This window comes from Lipomyces doorenjongii, assembly GCF_038497915.1.
Source record: "Lipomyces doorenjongii strain NRRL Y-27504 unplaced genomic scaffold V1508scaffold_17, whole genome shotgun sequence".
NCBI classification, from domain to species: domain Eukaryota; kingdom Fungi; phylum Ascomycota; class Lipomycetes; order Lipomycetales; family Lipomycetaceae; genus Lipomyces; species Lipomyces doorenjongii.
Window position 1 is genome coordinate 262,737 of NW_027118084.1, and position 20,427 is coordinate 283,163.

At 45.7% G+C, this 20,427-nt stretch overlaps 7 protein-coding genes across 7 annotated transcripts; 4 read left to right on the forward strand and 3 right to left on the reverse strand.

The window, feature by feature from the left end:
• Positions 1-1,033: 1,033 nt before the first annotated feature.
• Positions 1,034-3,008, forward strand: V1508DRAFT_369036 (Mo25-like protein). The gene is made up of 6 exons (XM_066937430.1): positions 1,034-1,433; positions 1,517-1,800; positions 1,855-2,023; positions 2,118-2,387; positions 2,440-2,545; positions 2,594-3,008. The coding sequence occupies exons 1-6, from the start codon at positions 1,326-1,328 to the stop codon at positions 2,671-2,673; spliced, it is 1,017 nt and encodes a 338-aa protein (XP_066796588.1). The 5' UTR covers positions 1,034-1,325; the 3' UTR covers positions 2,674-3,008.
• A 56-nt stretch (positions 3,009-3,064) lies between these two features.
• Positions 3,065-5,892, forward strand: V1508DRAFT_415462 (uncharacterized protein). The gene is made up of 5 exons (XM_066940066.1): positions 3,065-3,524; positions 3,580-3,891; positions 3,948-4,047; positions 4,102-5,588; positions 5,637-5,892. The coding sequence occupies exons 1-5, from the start codon at positions 3,224-3,226 to the stop codon at positions 5,813-5,815; spliced, it is 2,379 nt and encodes a 792-aa protein (XP_066796589.1). The 5' UTR covers positions 3,065-3,223; the 3' UTR covers positions 5,816-5,892.
• V1508DRAFT_415464 (uncharacterized protein) lies at positions 5,736-7,315 on the reverse strand. The gene has a single exon (XM_066940067.1). It carries the CDS (start codon positions 7,132-7,134, stop codon positions 6,097-6,099), a length of 1,038 nt encoding a protein of 345 aa, XP_066796590.1. The 5' UTR covers positions 7,135-7,315; the 3' UTR covers positions 5,736-6,096.
• Positions 7,316-7,369: 54 nt separating this feature from the next.
• Positions 7,370-8,947, forward strand: V1508DRAFT_415467 (galactose-binding domain-like protein). The gene is made up of 4 exons (XM_066940068.1): positions 7,370-7,571; positions 7,659-7,797; positions 7,857-8,040; positions 8,093-8,947. The coding sequence occupies exons 1-4, from the start codon at positions 7,511-7,513 to the stop codon at positions 8,744-8,746; spliced, it is 1,038 nt and encodes a 345-aa protein (XP_066796591.1). The 5' UTR covers positions 7,370-7,510; the 3' UTR covers positions 8,747-8,947.
• On the reverse strand, positions 8,848-10,185 carry V1508DRAFT_461237 (peptidase C13 family-domain-containing protein). The gene is made up of 2 exons (XM_066942800.1): positions 9,837-10,185; positions 8,848-9,777 (listed from the first exon to the last, which is right to left on the reverse strand). The coding sequence occupies exons 1-2, from the start codon at positions 10,009-10,011 to the stop codon at positions 8,927-8,929; spliced, it is 1,026 nt and encodes a 341-aa protein (XP_066796592.1). The 5' UTR covers positions 10,012-10,185; the 3' UTR covers positions 8,848-8,926.
• Positions 10,186-10,188: 3 nt separating this feature from the next.
• V1508DRAFT_415472 (TLD-domain-containing protein) lies at positions 10,189-13,001 on the reverse strand. Its single transcript, XM_066940069.1, has 4 exons — positions 12,646-13,001; positions 12,525-12,586; positions 11,634-12,471; positions 10,189-11,579 (listed from the first exon to the last, which is right to left on the reverse strand). The coding sequence occupies exons 1-4, from the start codon at positions 12,763-12,765 to the stop codon at positions 10,488-10,490; spliced, it is 2,112 nt and encodes a 703-aa protein (XP_066796593.1). The 5' UTR covers positions 12,766-13,001; the 3' UTR covers positions 10,189-10,487.
• Positions 13,002-13,373: 372 nt separating this feature from the next.
• On the forward strand, positions 13,374-19,376 carry V1508DRAFT_446011 (proteasome stabiliser-domain-containing protein; the record flags this gene model as incomplete). The annotated part of the gene is made up of 14 exons (XM_066942424.1): positions 13,374-13,567; positions 13,620-13,749; positions 13,796-15,005; positions 15,056-15,717; positions 15,774-16,343; positions 16,401-16,515; positions 16,569-16,780; positions 16,837-17,195; positions 17,247-17,292; positions 17,342-17,582; positions 17,631-17,788; positions 17,852-18,527; positions 18,584-18,750; positions 18,815-19,376. 14 exons carry the CDS (start codon positions 13,374-13,376, stop codon positions 18,923-18,925), a joined length of 4,851 nt encoding a protein of 1,616 aa, XP_066796594.1. The 3' UTR covers positions 18,926-19,376.
• Between the last annotated feature and the right edge of the window lie 1,051 nt (positions 19,377-20,427).

Sequence of the window (20,427 nt, forward strand, 5' to 3'; positions counted from 1 at the left end):
AAAAGTTGGTTGGTTCACAAGCTACAAGCCCCTTGTTTACTTACGCATATCAATATCCCGTGTCATGCACGCGTTCTAAATCTTCCCAACGTCGCATGGGACTTTGGACATTTGGCAATGATGCACTTCTATCTCATCAGTGGGCATCTGACGGCTGATGGCCACGTCGCTGTAGAGCGTGACGATTACGGTTCGCGGATTACGTCTATAGACAGAAATGATGGAGTCACAGAGGGGTCTCACTGAGAGTATTCGAAATATCTGGTGGACTATGATATTCGCATTTTACACATTCGCAATTCGTGGCTTGACACAAACATTACAACTTGTATCTGGACCCATAAGTGAAGACGTGAGCAGAGTGTAGATAACAATTAGGATGTAGCGCCGGGTGGCATATTGTGCAATGACAAGTCGATATAGGACTAGATGCGCATCTAGCTGTGTATTGCATTCCTACCGAAGACATGCTGATTGAACCTCCGTGTGCACGCTACGGGACGACGCGCGCCCGCAGATTACAGCTGGCAAGATGACGGAGACGGACACATAAGGCAGAATCCTGGCAAAATATTACGCTCTTCGACAGTAATACATGGCTAACTCGATTAGCTATAAACCGATATCCCCGAAAGACGATTTGTTTCCCTCGGCTAATGTTAGAAAATCTATTTCAACAAAACGCTAACCTCGCTAAGCCAATACGAAGTGGCTGTAGACCTTGTGTCAGCGTAGAGCGATTCTACTGAAGCTCTGAAGGAGTTGCTCAAATTCCATATGGAACTCCTGCGGCTTGGGGACTACGGATACTTATTTGCGGGAATGGAGGATGACCACAGCGAGATAGGCTCATAGGCTCAGCAGTAATGAGTATATAACGAGCTTCGGACTTCGTATTGCGTCCTGTGGGTGGATGGAGTAGCAAGTTAAGAATATACATGCATAGAGAGGAGCGCAGTGATACCATCTCTGTCTCGCTCGTCGACAGTCGACTTTAGCTAGCGTGAGCTAGCTTTCGCCTGGCAGGTACTGCCTCTTACAGCAGCCGCTGCTAACAGTTCGGCGGTACCTGCAAGTCCCACTGTCGGGCTCGCTGTAAACAAACACTCCCAGCTTGACCGTTCTAGTTCGCAGTACTTTCCACCCTTCATATAATCTGAATACTGGTGCAGATCAGCTAGCGCTATTACACTGCAAAATAATACGTGCTTCGTATTGCACGGTTTGCCTCGCTCACAGCCTCCCACAGCCTCCCATCACGGCTCCCATTCTTCCCGCTGTCTTCATCCCAGAGCGCTCGCCCAGTCCGCCGGCCGCGTCTCAACATGGCGTTCCTGTTCTCGCGCTCGAGCCGCCAGAAGTCACCTCAGGAACTGGCACGATCATTAAAAGAATCACTCCAAAGACTTGAACATGTTGTCGAGAAGAAAAAGGTCCGTTGCATTGGGTTTAGAGATCTTGCCATCATCGATCCGTCGCTGACAGTGTCTTCGTCATCATACTAACTACCGGACAGGTCTTTGAAGAGATATCACGGACAGTCGGACAAATTAAAATAATTCTCCATGGCGATGGCAATTCAGACCCTTCGCCGGACAGCATAGCTCTATTCGCCCAAGAGGCCTACTCAATTGACCTCCAATTCTACGTCATATCCAGCCTTCCACGGCTAGATTTCGAAATGCGGAAAGACTCCACTAATATATTTACCACGCTACTTCAGCGGCAAATTGGCCAGCGCTTTCCAACCGTCGAGCATCTCAGCACACGCGAAAAGATTATAGCTTTGCTGGTTAAAGGGTATTTGACTAAACCCTCCCCAGCCACGCGCGGCCCCAGTTAACTATTCAACAGATATGAACAGCCTGATATTGCGCTAAATTGCGGCCAAATGCTTCGAGAATGCATCAAGCATGAACAACTGGCAAAAATAGTATTGTCCAGCAGTCTTTTCTGGAACTTCTTTGACTATGTCCAGTTACCCGCATTCGAGACTGCTAGCGACGCTTTCTCCACTTTTAAGGTATCGTTCCATCATCTCCTTCGTCGCTAAAGCTTACGGATTTGCGGAGATAGCTTAAATTACTTTTGTGTAACGTATTCTAACACTTGGACAGGATCTACTCACCCGCCACAAAGCGCTGGCGCTGGAACTGCTCACTTCAGTCACTGACAAATTCTTTGAGAAGTTCAATGGTTTATTGGTTTCATCGAATTACGTTACAAAGCGGCAATCGATCAAGCTACTAGGCGAAATATTACTAGACAGGACGAATTACGTTGTTATGACTGCCTATATCGACTCCCCGGAACATCTGAAACTGATTATGAATATGTTACGCGACAAGAGCAAAAATATTCAGTACGAGTCCTTCCACGTATTCAAGGTTAGTTATGTAAGTGAAGAGGCCACTTATGCTGTGAGCTGACACTCACTAGGTCTTTGTGGCTAATCCGAACAAATCAAAGCCCGTTCTGGATATTTTAATTAAAAATCAGGACAAGCTACTGGTATTTCTTCCTGATTTTCATAGTGATAGAACAAGTGCGTGGCTATTTTGTTTGTCATCTGAAACTAGCTAACAGCGATAAGACGATGAGCAGTTCAACGATGAAAAGCAGTTTCTTATAAGGCAAATCGCCGATCTGAAGCCAGATGCTCTACGGAGTTGATCTGTCGTTACCCGAACAGAAGCAGGTTCCCACATTGTCATCTCATGTAAACTGTCCCAACAAACCGCGGCCAACGCTCCTGATCCTCTGACCAAAGCCACCAGATGAGCTAACATTAAATTTATGATCACATCCACAAAATCTACACTTCGGCCAAGAGGGGTTTTGTTATGACAAGAGCTGGTTATATGTAGTCATGATGACTTCTATGTCAAAACTGTTGAAGGGTTTTCAGGACTTGTTCGTATCTTCCTTGTAGTGTTGTTCATATTTGTCTCTAATTCTTGCATTGCGTTTTGGCGCTTTAGATATATAATTTATATTTAGCAAGCATATAATTGACAGTAGGACCATTAGGCTTTTCGCTAACGCACGAGTTTTCGAAGTTCGACGGTGAAGCTCTCGCCGATATCGGCGACTATATACCCTGTACTCTGTAATACACACTCTGAAGCCTATTTTTGCTTCGCATCAGAGATTACAGGTGCTGCAGTACCGCATACTCCTCGGATATGAACATCATATGTAGTTGAGAGGGTGCTCTATTACAATGATCCCGGATTTGAAGTTGGATCGGCATATGCCGCCATCGTTCTATTCGGGTCTTCAGTGGTCACCTGACGGCAGGCTGGCCGTGACGTGTACGAAGAACACGGCTGGAAGTACATCAATCCTATCTGGATTCGAGTTGCTTACTCCTGTTATCGCGAAGCAATGGCGGAAACAAGATAATAATGATCAGAGAAATGGAGAGGAGAATAAGAATATAAAGCTAGAATATCACAGCGAGGTATCGTGGGCCGAAGGAATAAGACCCCGGTCACGACGTTGGAAGAATTGTGTTCGCGATGGTATATATCTAGATCAACGGCAATGACGCCACACATAGCTAATTAGCGAGCTTAGACATATCGAATATTACGGAATCGAATGCAGATGGAGCTACAGATGTCACTATTACTGACATTATATGGTCTCCGTTGCGGACTTCAATTACCGGTGGATGCTTACTGGCTGTACTCACATCGTCGCTGGACGCAGTAATATTTATTCCGCCTGAGAATGAAGCAGATATCTCTAGGAGACCTTGGCGAATTGGTTGGGTACTGAGTAACATTATTGGCGAGATTGAAAATGTGCCTCCTTCTGTTGACGATGACGCTGAATTTGGTACACCAGTAGGCGACAAGAAAGTTTTGGAGCGATTACGGATTCACTGTATGTCATGCTTATTCACTTGAATGTATTGAATGTATTATCGTTGACAGAAATAGCTATTGCTTGGTCTGCAGCTATAGGGACGCTTGACGAGCATAACCGGGCGATGTCTCTACTGGCGACTGGAAATGAACATGGCGAAATCTATCTCTGGAGGTATTTACTTCACATCTGATCCGCTTACGGAATCATTAATTGACTATATTGCAGGGTACAAGAAGGCTCACTTCCCGAGATATTGGGAACGGTAGCTTTGTCTACCGGTTGGATCACTAACCTGAAGTTTTCACCTCCAGTCCAGTCTAAGACGCAGTGTGGCTCTATTACAATTTATTTGGCAGCAACGACCTCTGGCAACGAGTTGTATATACTCCCTATTCATACTACATCTGGCACGTCGATAGCTGTAAGGTTCGATCCATCTCACTTGGTATCCAGTGGACCAACGTCATTTAATAATATCACATGGCATCCTCAATCGAATGATATACTGTTGTGCGTTGCTGTCCGTCCTCGAAGAGCAGTCCTTACCACAGTACAACCCGATATAAATGCGCTCAAAGCAATATCACGTTCCCAATCCATTTTTGTTCCAGCGGTCGGTGTTCTGTTCCAATCACCAGATCCCACCCGGACACAAATTACAATACTATCGATGCTCGGCGACGTCGCTACTATTGAATACTGTATCGATAACGTTAATCCTCCACTTGACGTCTTATCTGCACGACTGATCAAGATACTCGAAGCGCGATCAAGAGCATATCTTGCAATCCAAGATCCAATAGATCACGTCAAAACTACAGAGACAAGAATTACAGGTGTATCGACAGACACTTTCCAAAATGCGACAATTATGTACACTATCACCCCGGCCAATCGACTGCGATATCCAATCACCTCGCAGCAATGGAGTAGACTAGCATTCGTGAACACAGCGCCCGTCGACCAGTTTTGGGAACTAGTCGAAGCAGAGATAAAAGCCGGTCATTCAATATCACCCCGTGCAGTGTTTTGGGGAGCTAAGATTGCTTCTTTAAGTCAATCCGGTGAAACAGAGGAAGAATGGGTACGCAAATCACTCGCCATCGTGGAAAATAAAGTTGTTTCTGAATCTAGCAGTAATAATCCAGTTGACTTGAAAACCATGATGTATTCATCCGCTTCGAGTATTTGGAGACGTATTTTGACTTGTTTGTATGATTGGGCGCTGTCATTTGGTATCGGAACTGAGGAGCAAAAGAATGCTGCGGTGGAGAATATACTCCAAATTCGAATTTGTCTTTCCCAAGTTATTCTCAGGCAATTCCTGACAATTGACAAAGAACTACGATCTACGGATCCTGTGTCGGCAGGAGTTGTGTACCAATTCGCTCGGTATCTTGCGATTGTCGCGGCGAAAAGTGTTACCGGACGACAAGATCTAGTCAACTTAGCTGTTCGCGTTCTTCGACGAATACAAGCGCATGGATATGCAGTACAAGAAGCGATTGGTAATTTCCAGAAGGAAGAAGATCAGATAATGAGGGACATTGGTATATCCGGAGTTGTATCAGACACTGACGAAGATGGAGTAACAAACAGACCTCAAGAGTGCGAAATAGAGGCGAAATGCGTGGCTTGCGGAAGTCTTGTCGAAGTTAAATTTGACAACGATGCTGTAACGGCTGTTTGTCACGGACGTGGACACGTATGGGGTAAGCTTTAGTTCGTTAATCTTACCAATGGATGCTGATTGTTCGTAGAAACTTGCTCGCTGACACTTTTACCGTTAATGGATCTGCATCAACGACGCTGTAATTTATGTAGCAGAAAGTATATGTCTAAAAGCTACCCGTCGTCGAGCCAGGACGGATTGATAGGTCAAATCTTACAAGCCAGTGAAGTATGTGTTTTCTGTGGAGAAACTGTGTACGTTATGTAGTGTATTTTACGTATGATGTATACTAGTGAGATATATATAGGTGTAGTAGGGGGTCCGTATTAATTGAGTCTCTTAAACAACAGGTGCAGCACACTAAAAGCCAGAGTTGGGTGATAACTTCGGGAAACAATACCTAGACAGGAAGAGGCCATAGCGAAAGCACACAGAAACTGTCAGATATTGCCAGAACAAATTCAAAAAAACATAAGAAACCCGCAAAAATTTGATCCTATACATATCAATGGGCCCTGACTGAAGAATTGAAGTGACACAGAATATTGCTAAACCGGGTTCAGTCTGGTTTTGTTTTGCGCAACAGGGCAATCATTTAATGCCCATTGTGTCTTCATAGAAATGAATGCAGTAGTCAGTGCAACTATAGGGTCAATCAGAGTGTCGTCAATTAACAGCTCGTAATTCAACTGATGCCTGCGTAGCGGCTTTGCTTGCGCAACGACGTGCCTCACCTCATTCTCCTTTCCACCATAATTAGTTACGCGCTCTAATCTTCGCGTACTGGTTGCCCAGTGATAGGGAGCACCATCATTCGTGTAAAACACATTGTAGTTGTCAAATATAGTGCTCTTCCGTGTGATCTTGCGACGGCCCAGTTCCTCTGCTGCTCGACCGTAGTGATATTCGATCGTATGGCCGCGATGGTTTGGACCCCACCATGCAGTAGACTTCCTAAATCGTATAGTGGCAAGGAGCTCCCGCTGGGGGTAACTATACATCATCCATACCCCTCTCTTGTACCGTTCGAATGTATATAGAAGGGCATCCTCAGCAGACAGTACATTGTGGACATGTTCCCGCTGCCACCACATGCGTACCTGCGCACGTCTACGCGCAACCTTCGGTGGTTCCGGCTGTCTGACATTCAAATGTGGACGAAAGATTGAAATCTGCGTGCGTAGACCATGGAGATGCTGGCGCCATACATAAAAATGCTTCGAATGAAGCAACCGTGGTTGCTGCGGAATTACTTGGTTCATGACATCCGGGATAGGCTCAGGAGAAGCTTCTTGCAGAACTTGTTCCGCTTCGGCAATTTCTGGAGGACGTTCGAGATTAGTTGGAATACGAACCATTTGGACAGAGCGAATGATGTAATAGGCCTTCGCATGCGATAAGTCCAGATCACGACGCTTTGGCGGACGCGAGCGTCTGTTTTTGATAGCGTTGAACAGCCTTGACAGGGAAGCGACGACAGAGACGCCAGAGCCAGCGACGGACAAACCGGCTTCGAGGGAGCCGATATCGAGCGGGACAGTGGCCAAGAGGCCATAAAGAGCGGCTGCCGAGGGCAATAAAACCATGATTGGCAAGCAAAGCCGTTTCAATGCTTTCGTAAATAATTTGTACTGGCCGGAGGCGATAGCAGCGGCCAACCGTATCGGGCTGACACGGAACGCTAAGCAGTGTTGAAGTCCGGGCCAACGCAGAAGACCGAGAAGATGGCCCCGGGTGCCGCTTTCGTTGTGGGACTGAGAACCGGAGACAAAAATGGTTGCATAAATATCGCGTCGGTCGAGTCGAGCGCCAACGCCGCATCGCAAATCTGACTCAAAGCATTCAAAGTTAGTCGCCCCTATTTTTATCGGCGTAAAATTATTTCCGGGGCTCTGGGCTCGGCCTGATTAAATTTCTTCCGTTTATTAGCGTCCCCACTGCTCACCGTGTACAGCACAAGCAATGCCAATCACAGTTATAGATCAAGTCCAGTTTGACGCCGAGGTTCGGTCGCGGTATTCAGGTTTGTCGTTCTATTTATCTAGAATTGGATCACGTTTGTGTGACTGCGCTCAAGGATCAATTTAAGCCTCACACTTTCATTTCATAGACGTTATCGGCTCGAAGCTCGGAGGCAAAGTCATCTCCAGCTCTGATGAATTCTTCGCAGAGGCCGCGAATCTATTGGCTCCTAAGCCTCCAATTCGCGATAAAGGCAGATTCACATACAATGGTGCCTGGTACGATGGGTATGTACCATGACCCGGCATCGAGCACGTTTGGACCAGAACTGACTGTGGCTTTGCAGATGGGAGACTCGACGACACAACCCTGAGCCTGCTGACTGGGTAATCATTAAGCTTGGTGTCGCTTCTGCCAGAATCATTGGCTGTGAAATCGATACTGCTTTTTTTGATGGCAACCATGCCCCTGAAATCGACGTCGATGGTGCGTTTGTTCCAGACGACGGCGTTCCAAATGCCAATACTAAGGTAGGAATTTTATATTGAGAATTTACCTCCATCTCGCTAATTATGCGTTTAGTGGTCTGCTATCATTGATAAAACCCCTTGTGGTCCGTCACAACGCCAGTTCTTCGTTCGAACAGACGGGTTAACCTCAGAATTCTACAACTATGTCCGCCTGAACATGTACCCAGATGGAGGTATCGCCAGATTTAGATTGTACGGTACTCCAGTCCCTGTCTTCCCGACTGCTCTCACGACAGTTGTTGACCTCGCGCATGTCTCGTCTGGTGGTGTCGCAATCGCATGCTCTGACGAACACTTTGGTACAGTCGATAACCTCCTACTTCCTGGCCGGGGTGTCGATATGGGTGACGGATGGGAGACTACTCGATCGCGTTTCCCGGGCCATGAGGACTGGGTCATTGTTCGTCTTGGTGCTCGGGGTATAATCGAGAAAGTCGTCGTCGACACAGCTTTTTTCAGGGGCAACTTCCCTGACAAGATCCGAGTTGAAGTCCTTGACACTGCAGATGATGCCGCTGCCTTGAGCTCTGACGCCGCCTGGAAGGTGATCGTCCCAGACCAGAAAGCCAAGGCTGATTACGAGCACGAGTATATAATCAACGACGGTGTTTTGATTAATGTCGAGGAGCCCGTCACGTATGTCAAGCTCTGCATGATTCCTGATGGTGGTATCAAGCGGCTTCGTGTTTTCGCCAGACGGGTGTAGTCGTAAGGGCGTTAGATTTGGGAAATACCGTGTAGAGGACAATCTTAATAACTTACCGTCCATAATCAAAGTACTTGTAATACAGAAACGCACGAGCATGATTAATGAGAACTTTCTATTTTAGAAATAATAAACAAATTCGCAATCTGAAGCTTAACTCCGAGTCGATGCAAGCCCATTTTAATGTACAGTCTCTTCCATATTGATTCCTTCTTCGTCATCGTCCTCATCTATTTCTACTGCTTGAACGTTGCCGAAAAAGTCAGTAATAGGGACTTCTGATAAATTACGGTTGTATAAATCCGTACGAACACCAGCATGTGAATGAATCTTAACTGGATCATAAGAATCAAACAGGTCCTTCATCATGAGCTCGGATCCCTTATCAACCTTTTCCAAAAACTCAAGGTTATAGTACGTGAATCTGTCAATAACAGCCACCCCTACATCACTATCAGCATGATGTGAGTACGACGACTCATCGAGCTCAGATGATCCAACGGCAAGGATATTCGGCGAGTAGAATTTCGAATACATCGTGTTTGCTTGACAAGTGTCAATCATGAAAAGAATCTCATGATACCTCTTCGTTTCCCACATCTGCGCGAACGCGTCCGCAATATCAAATGCCGAAACTTCTTCCGCGTCTTGGAACTTTAGGAACTCATTACCTCCATGACCAGTGAGATAGATGAAGATATTCGAGTTTTCATCAGTAAGAAGTCGTTTAGAGCGCGGAGTCGTCCTGCGGTCAACTTTATCAGTCAAAACTCGTAAAAACGTGTCGACAGTAACTTCGTAGCCGCGGTAGTCGACTTCGATATTGTTCGAATACAAATCCAGTGCGCGATCAGCGTTGTTGTACACTGTACCAGGAAATGCATTACGAGGATTGCAGGCAACATCGTCCGCTAGCATTAATATGATCTGCGAGTCTGGAATACCAAGGCGTTTTACCGTCCGGTACATACTGAGAGCGTTCGCTAGGTGGCGGTAGTTGAACCAAAATCTCGAGGTCGAAACAAGGACAGCTATTAACAATGAGTGAGATGTCATTATGGACAAGCATTGACACACTACAGTGACTCACCCCAATTATTTGCGTGCTTTCCTGTAGCACCACCTCTCGCTTCTAGTTGATCAGATAGAAACCGCTGAAGGGTCTCATTATCGAACGCCGGCTCCTCATGTCCCTTGACTCCCTTCGAACTCAGCACTAAACATGCGGCAAGAGCTAGTAACAATATTCGTAGCAGTTCATTCATTTGTGAACCCACCGTAGGAATCAGTAAGTCGAGTAGTGACTGTGAAGCCACTGGTTACTCGTATGGTGTTCAAGATTTGAAATCAACTTTGGAATCTAGGGAACAAAAAAACCTAACCCGATAAGCTTACTTCACTGTTTTGGCAGCCCGTACTAACTGCTCCACTATTAAAACTTGCCGGAACTTGTTGCAGGATGACCCAAAAATGGGTCGTCCCAACTATGTGAAAAGGGCGGTCTACTCCTTTATGAAGACTAGGTATTCTGTCGACAAGAAATATATACAATAGCACTGATTACATGATAAGGTTTCCAAAAGCATATAGATCCTCCAAATTTCTCCAGCGAGCCGTATTTACCCCAACCTGTAAAACCGAATAGACCTGAACCCAAAACAGTGATATCCACCATTACACCATAAAATGCCATCCTTTATTTGTAAATTAAGAACCCGGATGTACGTCAAATACCTGACCATCATACACTACCACCGGATCGTTTTCCACCGCCGCCAACCAACCCCGCCATTTCCAACAGAGCTCGCGATTCCTCAATATCCTTTGGAAGATTAACAGTTTTCCGACGTAGAGCTTCTCTTTCTTCCCATGCCCAAAGCCTAGCTTGCTCTCTCAATACCTCATCAGCACCACAGCCCCAAACCTCTAACTCCGTAATCGCAAATCGATCTTCAAATTCGACCCGTTCACGGATCTGGCTTGACCTAAAAGTCTCTGACCCGATATGCCTAAACACACCAAACTCAAGAGCATGCTCTAAAGTCAACGATAAGTCGCCGAATGCATACTGCGGAGCACCATGATTTTGATGCGAATGTTGCTTAGGCGGCAAATTCCCAAATCCTAGGCCAAGGGTCTTCGAGAAATACACGTAGTTTCCATTATATCCAGTCGATCGGAACATATCCTGAACAGGCTCTAGCTGAAAAAGAGCCGTAGAGTTGTCGCCAAAACATTCTTTGTGTGAAATCTTCCAAGGTGTACTAACAACGGCGCCATAAGTTACTTTGCCATTTCGCTTGGTGACCAGGCTAGTGCTGCTGCCATATCGGATAGGCGGTAACAGATCCGAAAACGCACGTTCTCTTGCCCCTTTCGGTTCAGGAGCAAGGATATAACCCGAAATAAGGACGATAGTGGGTGCATTCCACTTGAACACTTTCTGCTCGAAAGAACCCATGCTGAATCCAGCTTCTGATCCCACATATAACTTCTTCAGACCGCCGTACAACTGAAAACTATTGATATCCATGAATGTAGCCAATTGGGCAATCATGGTGGCATTCATAAGTTTCGTAGGCTCGGGCAACCGAGATGGAGCCATGAGCAACTTAGACGGGGTTAAGATCATCGCACTTCCGCTATCTTCATTCAGTTCTTCCAGACCGTCGTGGTCTTTTGGTGAAGCAAATGGGTGATCCACTGGTGGCGATCCTACCACTGCTGGAATTGCAATCAATGGAGGCTGCTGAGTTTCTATTGAACTTGGCGTAATACGTTGATTGAACAGGAAATGTTCGAACAGAACTGCCAACCCGTCAAATGCAAATGGCTGTAAAGTTCAAGTTAGCTAGTGCTTCATTGGAGAAATAAATGCAATCCTCACCATGACAGATTTTATGGCAGTGTAGAATCGGGAGTAACTAATTCCAGTCTCCAGAACAGAGTCGTGATCCGTGGGATTACCTAACACCCAGTTTGGATCAAAAGATTGCGTCATGCTTTTTGCAATGGACCTATATCTGCCAATAGCAGGCTCTGCGAAATGATCTGAGTATGTCGAAATGGGTTCTTGAGGTAGCAACGGCCCAATCGCAAGAAGGAGCTGAAAGATGTGATATAGAGACGTGGGAGAAATTCGTAATAACTCGATATCAATATTGTCGTACGACTTGATTAAGTCTAAATCATACCAGTTCGATACATTTTCGAGGTCAATATTGAGAAATTCTTCATCAATGTCTGTATCCGACGACCCAATAGACACTGATGAGCTAGACACGCTGCCCGACAAATTTGTAAGGTTAGCCAACGCTGTGAACTTTTTCGCCCAAAATCCCATTTTCTCGTCGTCTGACCCCGTCCGAGATTTCTCTTGCGTCTGCAACTCTTCCGATATTCGCTCTTGTTCCTGACTGGATCTGGAAGCTTTTTTCTCTTTGAACTCCTTGTCGTCCGCAAGAACTTCTTCATAGTACGCTACTGCGCAGAAAAGGAGTTTCAGAAAATCGTAGTCACCTGTTAGGACACCTTTGTATCGACCGGTGAATAGGACGACAACTTTTACCACGTTCTCGAATGTGAGAGTCGTCGGTGCGACTTGGGAAAATGTGAGCGGGGGATGTCGTGGGCGAAGGAACGGAAACGTGCACAAGTAATGCACCATCGCGTAGAGTATTCTCCCGGATTCAGCAGTAGTCTCTGGGATCCCTAAAAATTTGATACTGCACAATTGTCAGTAAGTCGTCAATTCATGCGAAATTGCGAGTATCCTTACAAATCTTCCTCAGTCCAGTAGTACACTCCATCGAAAACCTTGCCGTTGCGTCGGAAAATGTCCTTGGTGAGTACAAATCAGTTTACGCATACTAGACAAGCGAAAAAATCACGGCCGATACCTTAATTGCCCACAATTCAATACCAGAGAACTGAGACCCGCATTTGGTCGCAAATTTGTGCGAAATTTCCTGAGGAGTGAATTTCTTCATCCCACGCTGACCACTTTGCACCTGTCCCATGTCTATCTAATCATCTATCCTCGCGGGGTCAGAATCCGTGAGACTGCGCAGTATAACTTCATCAGCATTCGCTCATTCGGTTACAATTGGCAATCACCTAAATAACATACGTTAGATTTCGCTGTAGAGGCCGATTTTCCGTGACTCAGGCTCCGGCGCCAGGCTCCGTCCTGTAGGATTATGGCATCCGTTAGACACAGGCTCCAGATATGGTAATGACGAGCACAACTCCGGGCACACTCGTGGCATATGCGAGACAGTTATGCAGGCTTGTACGATATCGTGTCTGTGTCTCACACTGTTCAAACTTTATTGTGGCCGGGTAACAGTTTCAGCCGCACAATGGTTAAGGGCTCGCGTGTGGGTTGTTTGTTCCGCAGAAAACTCACGGGAGTAAAGGTGGACAGCCGTGCTGACAATCAGTAAATGCTAGATCTTCTAGTTGCTTCTGAGGCATTAGTCGATCCGATTGTCCAAATCCATAGTTACACATAATACGCTTTAGCTTATTGCCAAAGCAAGCTCTATCCTACTTTTCGACCGCTGGGATCATCTGCATTCGTCGTTTCGCATCAAGCCGTTCAATTTATGCTCTATGCGTTATCATCATGGCAAGTGCGGAGTTAGCCTTGGTTAACAAGGTCGAAATGAGAATTGCTTTAGCGAATACGGATGAGAAGTTAGAATCACTTCTTAAAGTATACCTAGCACCATTATTATTGAAATTGGCGTCCCCGCATGAAGAGGTTCGCAGTAAAGTGGTCTCGATATGTAATCACATCAACACGCGTATCAAATCCAAGTAAGTAATGAAAGTGACAAATTACTATATTTGTACTCATGCTTGATGACAGTACAATTTGTTTACCGGCAGAGTCTTTACTTGCGCAATTCAGGAATCCCAACGTCGAGTCTGATAGCATCCTGATGCGCAACTTCTGCCTTATGTACATACAGATAGCGGTCGATCGATTGAGTCCAGAGGTATGGGCAGCCAACTTATATGAATGCGCTAAGACTAATTGTGTAGCAACAAAATGATATTCTACCCCAGGTGATCGAAGGTATCTCGAGTTATGAGAGACCGTTTCAAAAGTCATTGTTTGCCATTGTGTTGAAGTTGCTACCGCAGTGGAATGCCCCCGAACGAGGATCAAAGGGCGAAGATTCCCTTCGATCGAAATTTGGATTTGACAAATCCGAAGCAGACTCCCAGTTTCTATCCACACACTTTACTGCAGTCATGCTGTTAAACTTGTCAGTTTTCTCTACTGCAGTAGAAATGACTGCGCTATCTTGTCCTGGACTTTCTCCTTCAGAGTTTGAATTTATCACGTCGAATTCCAAAGAGACTATCGCACCAGTCCAGCTCATGCAAATGAAACGCGCCATTTTCAAGTTCATTGCAGGTGCTTTCACTGATCACGAGAAGTTTTGGCCCTGTCTTGCTGGCTCACAGGACAATATCTCAGAGATTTACGGTTCTGCGGAAGATTTATTGCGGAAGATAACAATTGACTATGAGCGCGAGGAAATTGTTAGTGGACTATATGAGCTTTTCCTCGGGAAGGATGGGGCACCGCCTGTTACAGCGAGATTCAGGACTCGTATTCTTCAATTATTAAGCAAAAGTAGCCGTGCAGCAAATTCTCTACCTCAAATGGTTCAAGTTATTGAAGCCGGAATACGATCTGACTTTCCTAAATTGAGGATGGCAGCTATTGAATTTGTTCACTGGACCGCAAAAATCGCGTCTACAGACGTCCTCGTTCCTATCGCTGCAAATATAGCGAAGAATCTGCAATCATGGATCCAAACGTCAGGATGGCCCATAGCTCGCACAAGTAACGTTCAAGAACGAACTCTGAGAGGTTTCGCTTACGAAGCTATCGGATCTTTGGCGAAACGAGTGCCAGATATTATCAGTCACAATCTCGACGTCATTGTGTTTTTATTTTCCAGTTTGAAGGATGAGCATCCCGACATGAGAAATTCTGTCCACGCGTCGCTCAGCAGTCTGATTCCAGTCTTAAATCAATTTGATAAGGACACTCTTCAAAATCTTAGAGAATTATTGCTAAAGCAGATGAATCTCGGTCCTGAGTATCCGAATTGCCAATACTTGGCTCTTAGATATTGTATTAGCGCTCTGCCATTTAGCGACCCTGCTGCAAGATACATATGTATCTTAGGTCTTGACCCCACAAATAGAGCCGATATCGTGGCAGAGGCCAAGAAAGGTAAATTGTGTTTTAAGCTGTGTTTTAGAATGGAATCTAATCAGATGCAGGAATGCATCCGTACTGGTTTCGCAAGATTCATCGTCCTGAGTACAAGATTGGAGCAGAAGACTTTAACAGCCCGGAATATGCTTTTCCAGAGTTCGCAGATATGATATCCTTTCTGATTGATAGCTGGTCAGCGAAATTGGATCCTGGCGCTGCATTCGTCCGGGATCTCCAGCCGCAAGAACTTATTTCATCTCTAAAATTTCTGCGTCAAATATTGGTCATGAAAGCTTTTGAAAGTAACAGTAAGATATCGATAATTGATGAGGGATGGGACTTCAAACTGGACGAAGCAGTCGCGCTTGATGATAGTGCTCGCACGAATGTGATAGAATTGCTGGCTCATTGGTGGGACAGAGATTCTCCATTGTTCAAGTTAATGAAACTCGCATATGATGGGTTTGCTACGCAACGCCCGGGGATGCTAGCAGCCGGCGAAATTTGGCTTGAATTATTGAGTTTGGGATCTGTCGAGCTGGTGGGCTGGTGGTCATTAATGACTGTGATCGGGTATCCCATGTTTGAATCACTCTTATTTAGCCATAACACAGAAGCGCGCTTTCTTACCGCCCATGCATTGGGTATTTTGGCTTCCGCTAATTCTGACAAAAATGTTGAGGAGATGGTTCGAAAGCTTGTGCACGATTCGTCAGACGATGCAGCGGTAAGGTAACATGAGCTTTCGAGAACTCTAAACGCTAACCGGTAATTATTAAGCAGAGCTTTCCACAAGCACATGGATCCATCGTGTCTCTCGGCTACGTTTTGTCTCGACTGAATTTGCGTGGTCATCTATCTGCGATCCCTGGACAGTTAATTGAGGATTTTTTCCAGGTCTTGGTAAAGACTCTGGAGCAGCCAACCCTCTCACCATTGCGCGATGCGTCTATAGCAGCAATCTCACAGCTAGGTGCTTATGAAGTGCTTTCTACATGCTCCTCTGACAGGGTCTCCGGGACGGGGGAACTGCTACTCCAGATTGTCAAGCAAACTAACAGCGAACGCGCTCTATTGGCATTCGCAAATCTGTCTCTTTCGTTATCTGGCACTGAAGCGAGGCTGAAGGCTGCAGATTCAATATACGATTTGCACGATTCTAAGCAAATTGAATTTTTATTTTCTTCTGGCGAAGCATTATCAGTCGTGGCCGCAGGATGGGGTTCCACGGTTCTTAAGCGTTCTCTCGATATTCAAGGACTGCAGCTTGTATTTGACAGACCGAGTATTCTGGATGAAGTGCTAGATAAGGTTCTAGAACTATGTAAGAGCACAAAGCCGTCATTGAAGAAGGTAATCATTTGACCCAATTTTTTTGTGACTTGCTGCCGATTTACTTACGATCGAAAGGCGTCTTGCATCTGGCTCTTGAGTTTGTTACAATTTTGTGGGCATCTTCAACCTCTTACGAATCGTCTAAAATTGATTCACTTCGCGTTTTTGGGGTTCCTTGGCGACAGAGATGGTACCTGAATGAATTTAATTTTATTCATTTTGGCGGAATTAACGTTATTATAGATATTGTCCAAGAGTCTGCATCGCGAGGACTCAGTATGGTCTACGAAAAGGGAGACACTAATCTCAAGGATGATTTAGTCCGAAGTCTGGTTCAGTCATTCACTTCAGATACCCGAGATCCCTCGACTGCAAGCCGGATATCCGCCGAAACTCAACTTTTTGATCCTGGTGTTTTGAATACGGGTGACGGATCTGTCTCCACCTACAAAGATGTATGATGGATGTTTTCTACTTTGTTCATAGTGGAGTTCTTCTAACGTTCTGCCAGATCATGAGTTTGGCTGCTGAGGCAGGTGACCCGAGTCTGATTTACAAATTCATGTCCCTTGCGTCCAGCTCAGCAATATGGTCATCCAGGAAAGGTGCAGCGTTCGGTCTAGGTTCAATTTTGTCAAAGACTAGTTTGAACGACATCGTTGCAACCAATCCGCGTCTTGGAAAGAACCTTATTCCAAAGTTGTACAGATACCGTTACGATCCCAACATGGCTGTACAACAATCTATGAAGGATATCTGGAATGCGCTCATTTCCGATTCCGCCGAAATTATTGACAGTCAGTTTGATGACATTCTTGAGGAACTTCTGAAGAGAATTGGTGATCGAGAATGGCGCGTGCGGCAGGCAAGGTAAAACTTTGTGAACATCTAGAAAATTTCATGACATACTAAGGTTGATAGTTGCGCTGCGTTACAAGATCTTTTAGATGGAACACAAATGCAGAGGGTAAGGTATTCTAGCTTTGTGACACGTAGCGGTTACTGATATCTTGTAGTATGAGAGTTCACTGGAGAGAATCTGGCTGATGAGTTTCCGTGCCTTGGATGACATCAAAGAGAGCGTGAGAACGCAGGCGGTTGCACTATGCCGAAGCTTGGCAAACTCTCTGGTTCGCAACGTGGACACCGGAACTTCGCAACAGCGGGCTACGACGATGCTGCAAACGCTACTTCCTTTCCTTCTCGGCAATGCTGGATTGCAGTCTCAGGTGGCAGAAGTGCAAGCCTTTTCACTGGGTATGCGTTTCTGATTCGTCATATGTGATTGTTGCTAATTGATTTTAGACACGCTGCTTAAATTAGTGCAAAAGAGCGGTGTTGCACTCAGACAGTTCATACCAACTCTCGTTGATGAATTACTGGGGCTTTTGTCAACTTTAGAACCACAAGCTATCAATTATATTGCACTCAATGCGGACAAATATGGTCTGACTGGCAGCGCTGTAAGTATAGTTGGGGAGGAGGTGCACGGAGGAATGTTTCATGGAATGCTGATCTACATACAGATCGATGCAACTCGTTTGGCAAGCATTCGGAACTCCCCGATGATGGATGCAATCGACAAGTGTGTTGACCTGCTAGATACTGGTGCGATGAAAGAGCTAGTGCCGAAATTGCAGTCAACGATTCGCAAAAGCGTCGGCTTGCCCTCAAAGGTGGCCATTAGTCGCGTTCTTGTCACTATGGTCGTACGACATATCGACTTAATTCGGCCGTACGCAGGTCGCTTCCTAAAAACTATCACCCCACAGCTTTCCGATAGGAATGACACGGTGGCAACGTCGTATGCTGCGACGTCCGGGTACCTTTGCCGCGTTGCCACCAACGAAAAGGTACTCGAACTTGTCGCTACCGCGGAGAAGATGTACTTTGAGAGCGAGGACGAGGGATCGAGGGTAATCTCTGCGTCAGTGATCAACGCCATCAGTAAACACGCCTCCGATAAGTTTACTGCGCTCGCATCCTCGATATTACCGCTTGTTTACCTCGCGAAGCATGATCCCGAGAAAGCAATCCAAGATACTTTCGCGAATGTCTGGGCAGAGAATACAGGCGGAGTCGGCGCAATTAAACTATATTTTCCCGAAATATTGAGTCTCACTTCGTTGCAATTGGAAAGCCAGCAGTGGCGTGTTCGGCAGACTGCTGCGTTAAGTGTGGCTGATGCAAGTAATGCCGTCGGTATGTGTGTCAAGTCCTCGGCTGTGAGGCGCGTCAGACTAATGGGTGTGTCTTAGGCAACCAAATATCCGATACAAGTCGGTTATTCAATGTTTTGATGAAAGCATCTTCGGGGAGATCCTGGTCAGGTAAAGAAAAGGTATTAGAGGCGTTAGTCAATCTGTCGGTGAAGATGAAGGGGTACGTTCGGCGGGAGGTTGAGCTGAACGATAAGCTTTTTAAGGTTGGTCCGCTACATTCAGATGCTGTGATACGAGGGCATAACTAATGTTTATATTTGCTTATAGCTGTTGGTGGCTGAATCGAGACGAAATAACGAGGACTATAAAGTTCACGCTAGTAAATCGCTGGAAAAGTTTTGCCGCGAGTTTGATTTACCAGTGCCTGTCGAAATTTAGTCTCACCGATATTTGTGAGATTCTAGCTCAGATCTTGTCCTACGAGGCCAGCCCTCGTAAACTGCCCTGTTGCAGTAAGTAATTATATTTATCATCAAATATCTATCTGATATGTCCTTTGTCATATCTAATAGAATCTCTGACGCTTGCGTTATTGTGGTCGGACAATCGCAATAGTGCTGGATGCATTCGGGCATACTGTGTGCTATAGTTCCAATCATGTCCGAGTGAAATGCAGTGCAATATAACACCGCAATCCATTAATTGGATCGGAGCAGTTTATTGCTGTAGATCGTTTCAGACGTAATGTGCCGACGTCGAATATCGGTTGTAAAAATTGTAGCATCCACCTCTGTTAACCGCACCATGCGTAACGAATGACTATTGATTGTGACAGATTCAGGAACCTTGTATAAATAGCGCTCTGGCAAAGCAACCATAGCAAGCTAACATCTTCAACGAATCCAAATTCTTGTCTGACAGCCCGACAGTGGGTTGCTTGCGACCCGATATTGTTCGGGTTTAGTGCCTTTCGTTTGCAATCCACTCTGTTCCAATATTCATCTACCAAGGTACCGGTGCGCGATGAAGTTGAACTGAATTATGCCCGTTGTATCTCATTTATGGGACTCGACTGGCCAGGTATGCCCAAATTCAAAACCTTGCGCCTTGTCGTGTTTCTACAGGGAATAATAGGGTGACCAAGAAGCGGCGAGAAAGCGTGATCGTATGTGCACTCCATTTTACGTCACTTCCTAGCATCCCAAGACATGCAATTGCATTCATATATTGACATGTCCTATGGTGACGTGAATTCTACAGTAATGTGTTGATGTTCGTGGATTTACAGACCATTTGCAGATAGGTTGATCTTGATCGTTCGACAAGGGCAATCGATGAAGCCGATAATATTTTATCCATTTTGTGCTTATAAGATTCAATATGACAAAGCGGACTTGGAAAAAGCCGAGTTCGTTCAGAGACTCAAGATCCGACCAGCCGCGAATCGAATTAATATGTTTATTTCGAGATATTTTGGCTTGTGGCCGACTTGGGTGGACGTCGCATCTTATCGTGCGATTCCCGTGCAGCAGCCACGAGAGGTCACTATATGGCCGCCTACATAAAGTTGACGCATATACGTTGAGGGCCGCAATGAATGCTAAACATTGTTTGTCGCAGGCGCCAGCATACTACCTGATGACAACTTCATCCAGAAGCAATTCAGCAAAATACTGCAGATCGACCTTGGTCAGAGATCATTTCTCGCCCCGCCCTGACATCTGTTATCAGCACGTGATGCCATGTTATCACGTGCTGATGGAGCGAAAAGTGTCGATCCGCCACGTGATGGATTATCAAGGCTCAAGACTGGCTCGGGAGACTATTTTCCAGATTGCACGTGATCATGTGTAACATTAGGGTTTCGAATCTTGGCAAATGTGCACGTGCTCGAAGACTTCTAGAAAAACACCGCGTTGTTTTGTCTTCTAGAACGCTGG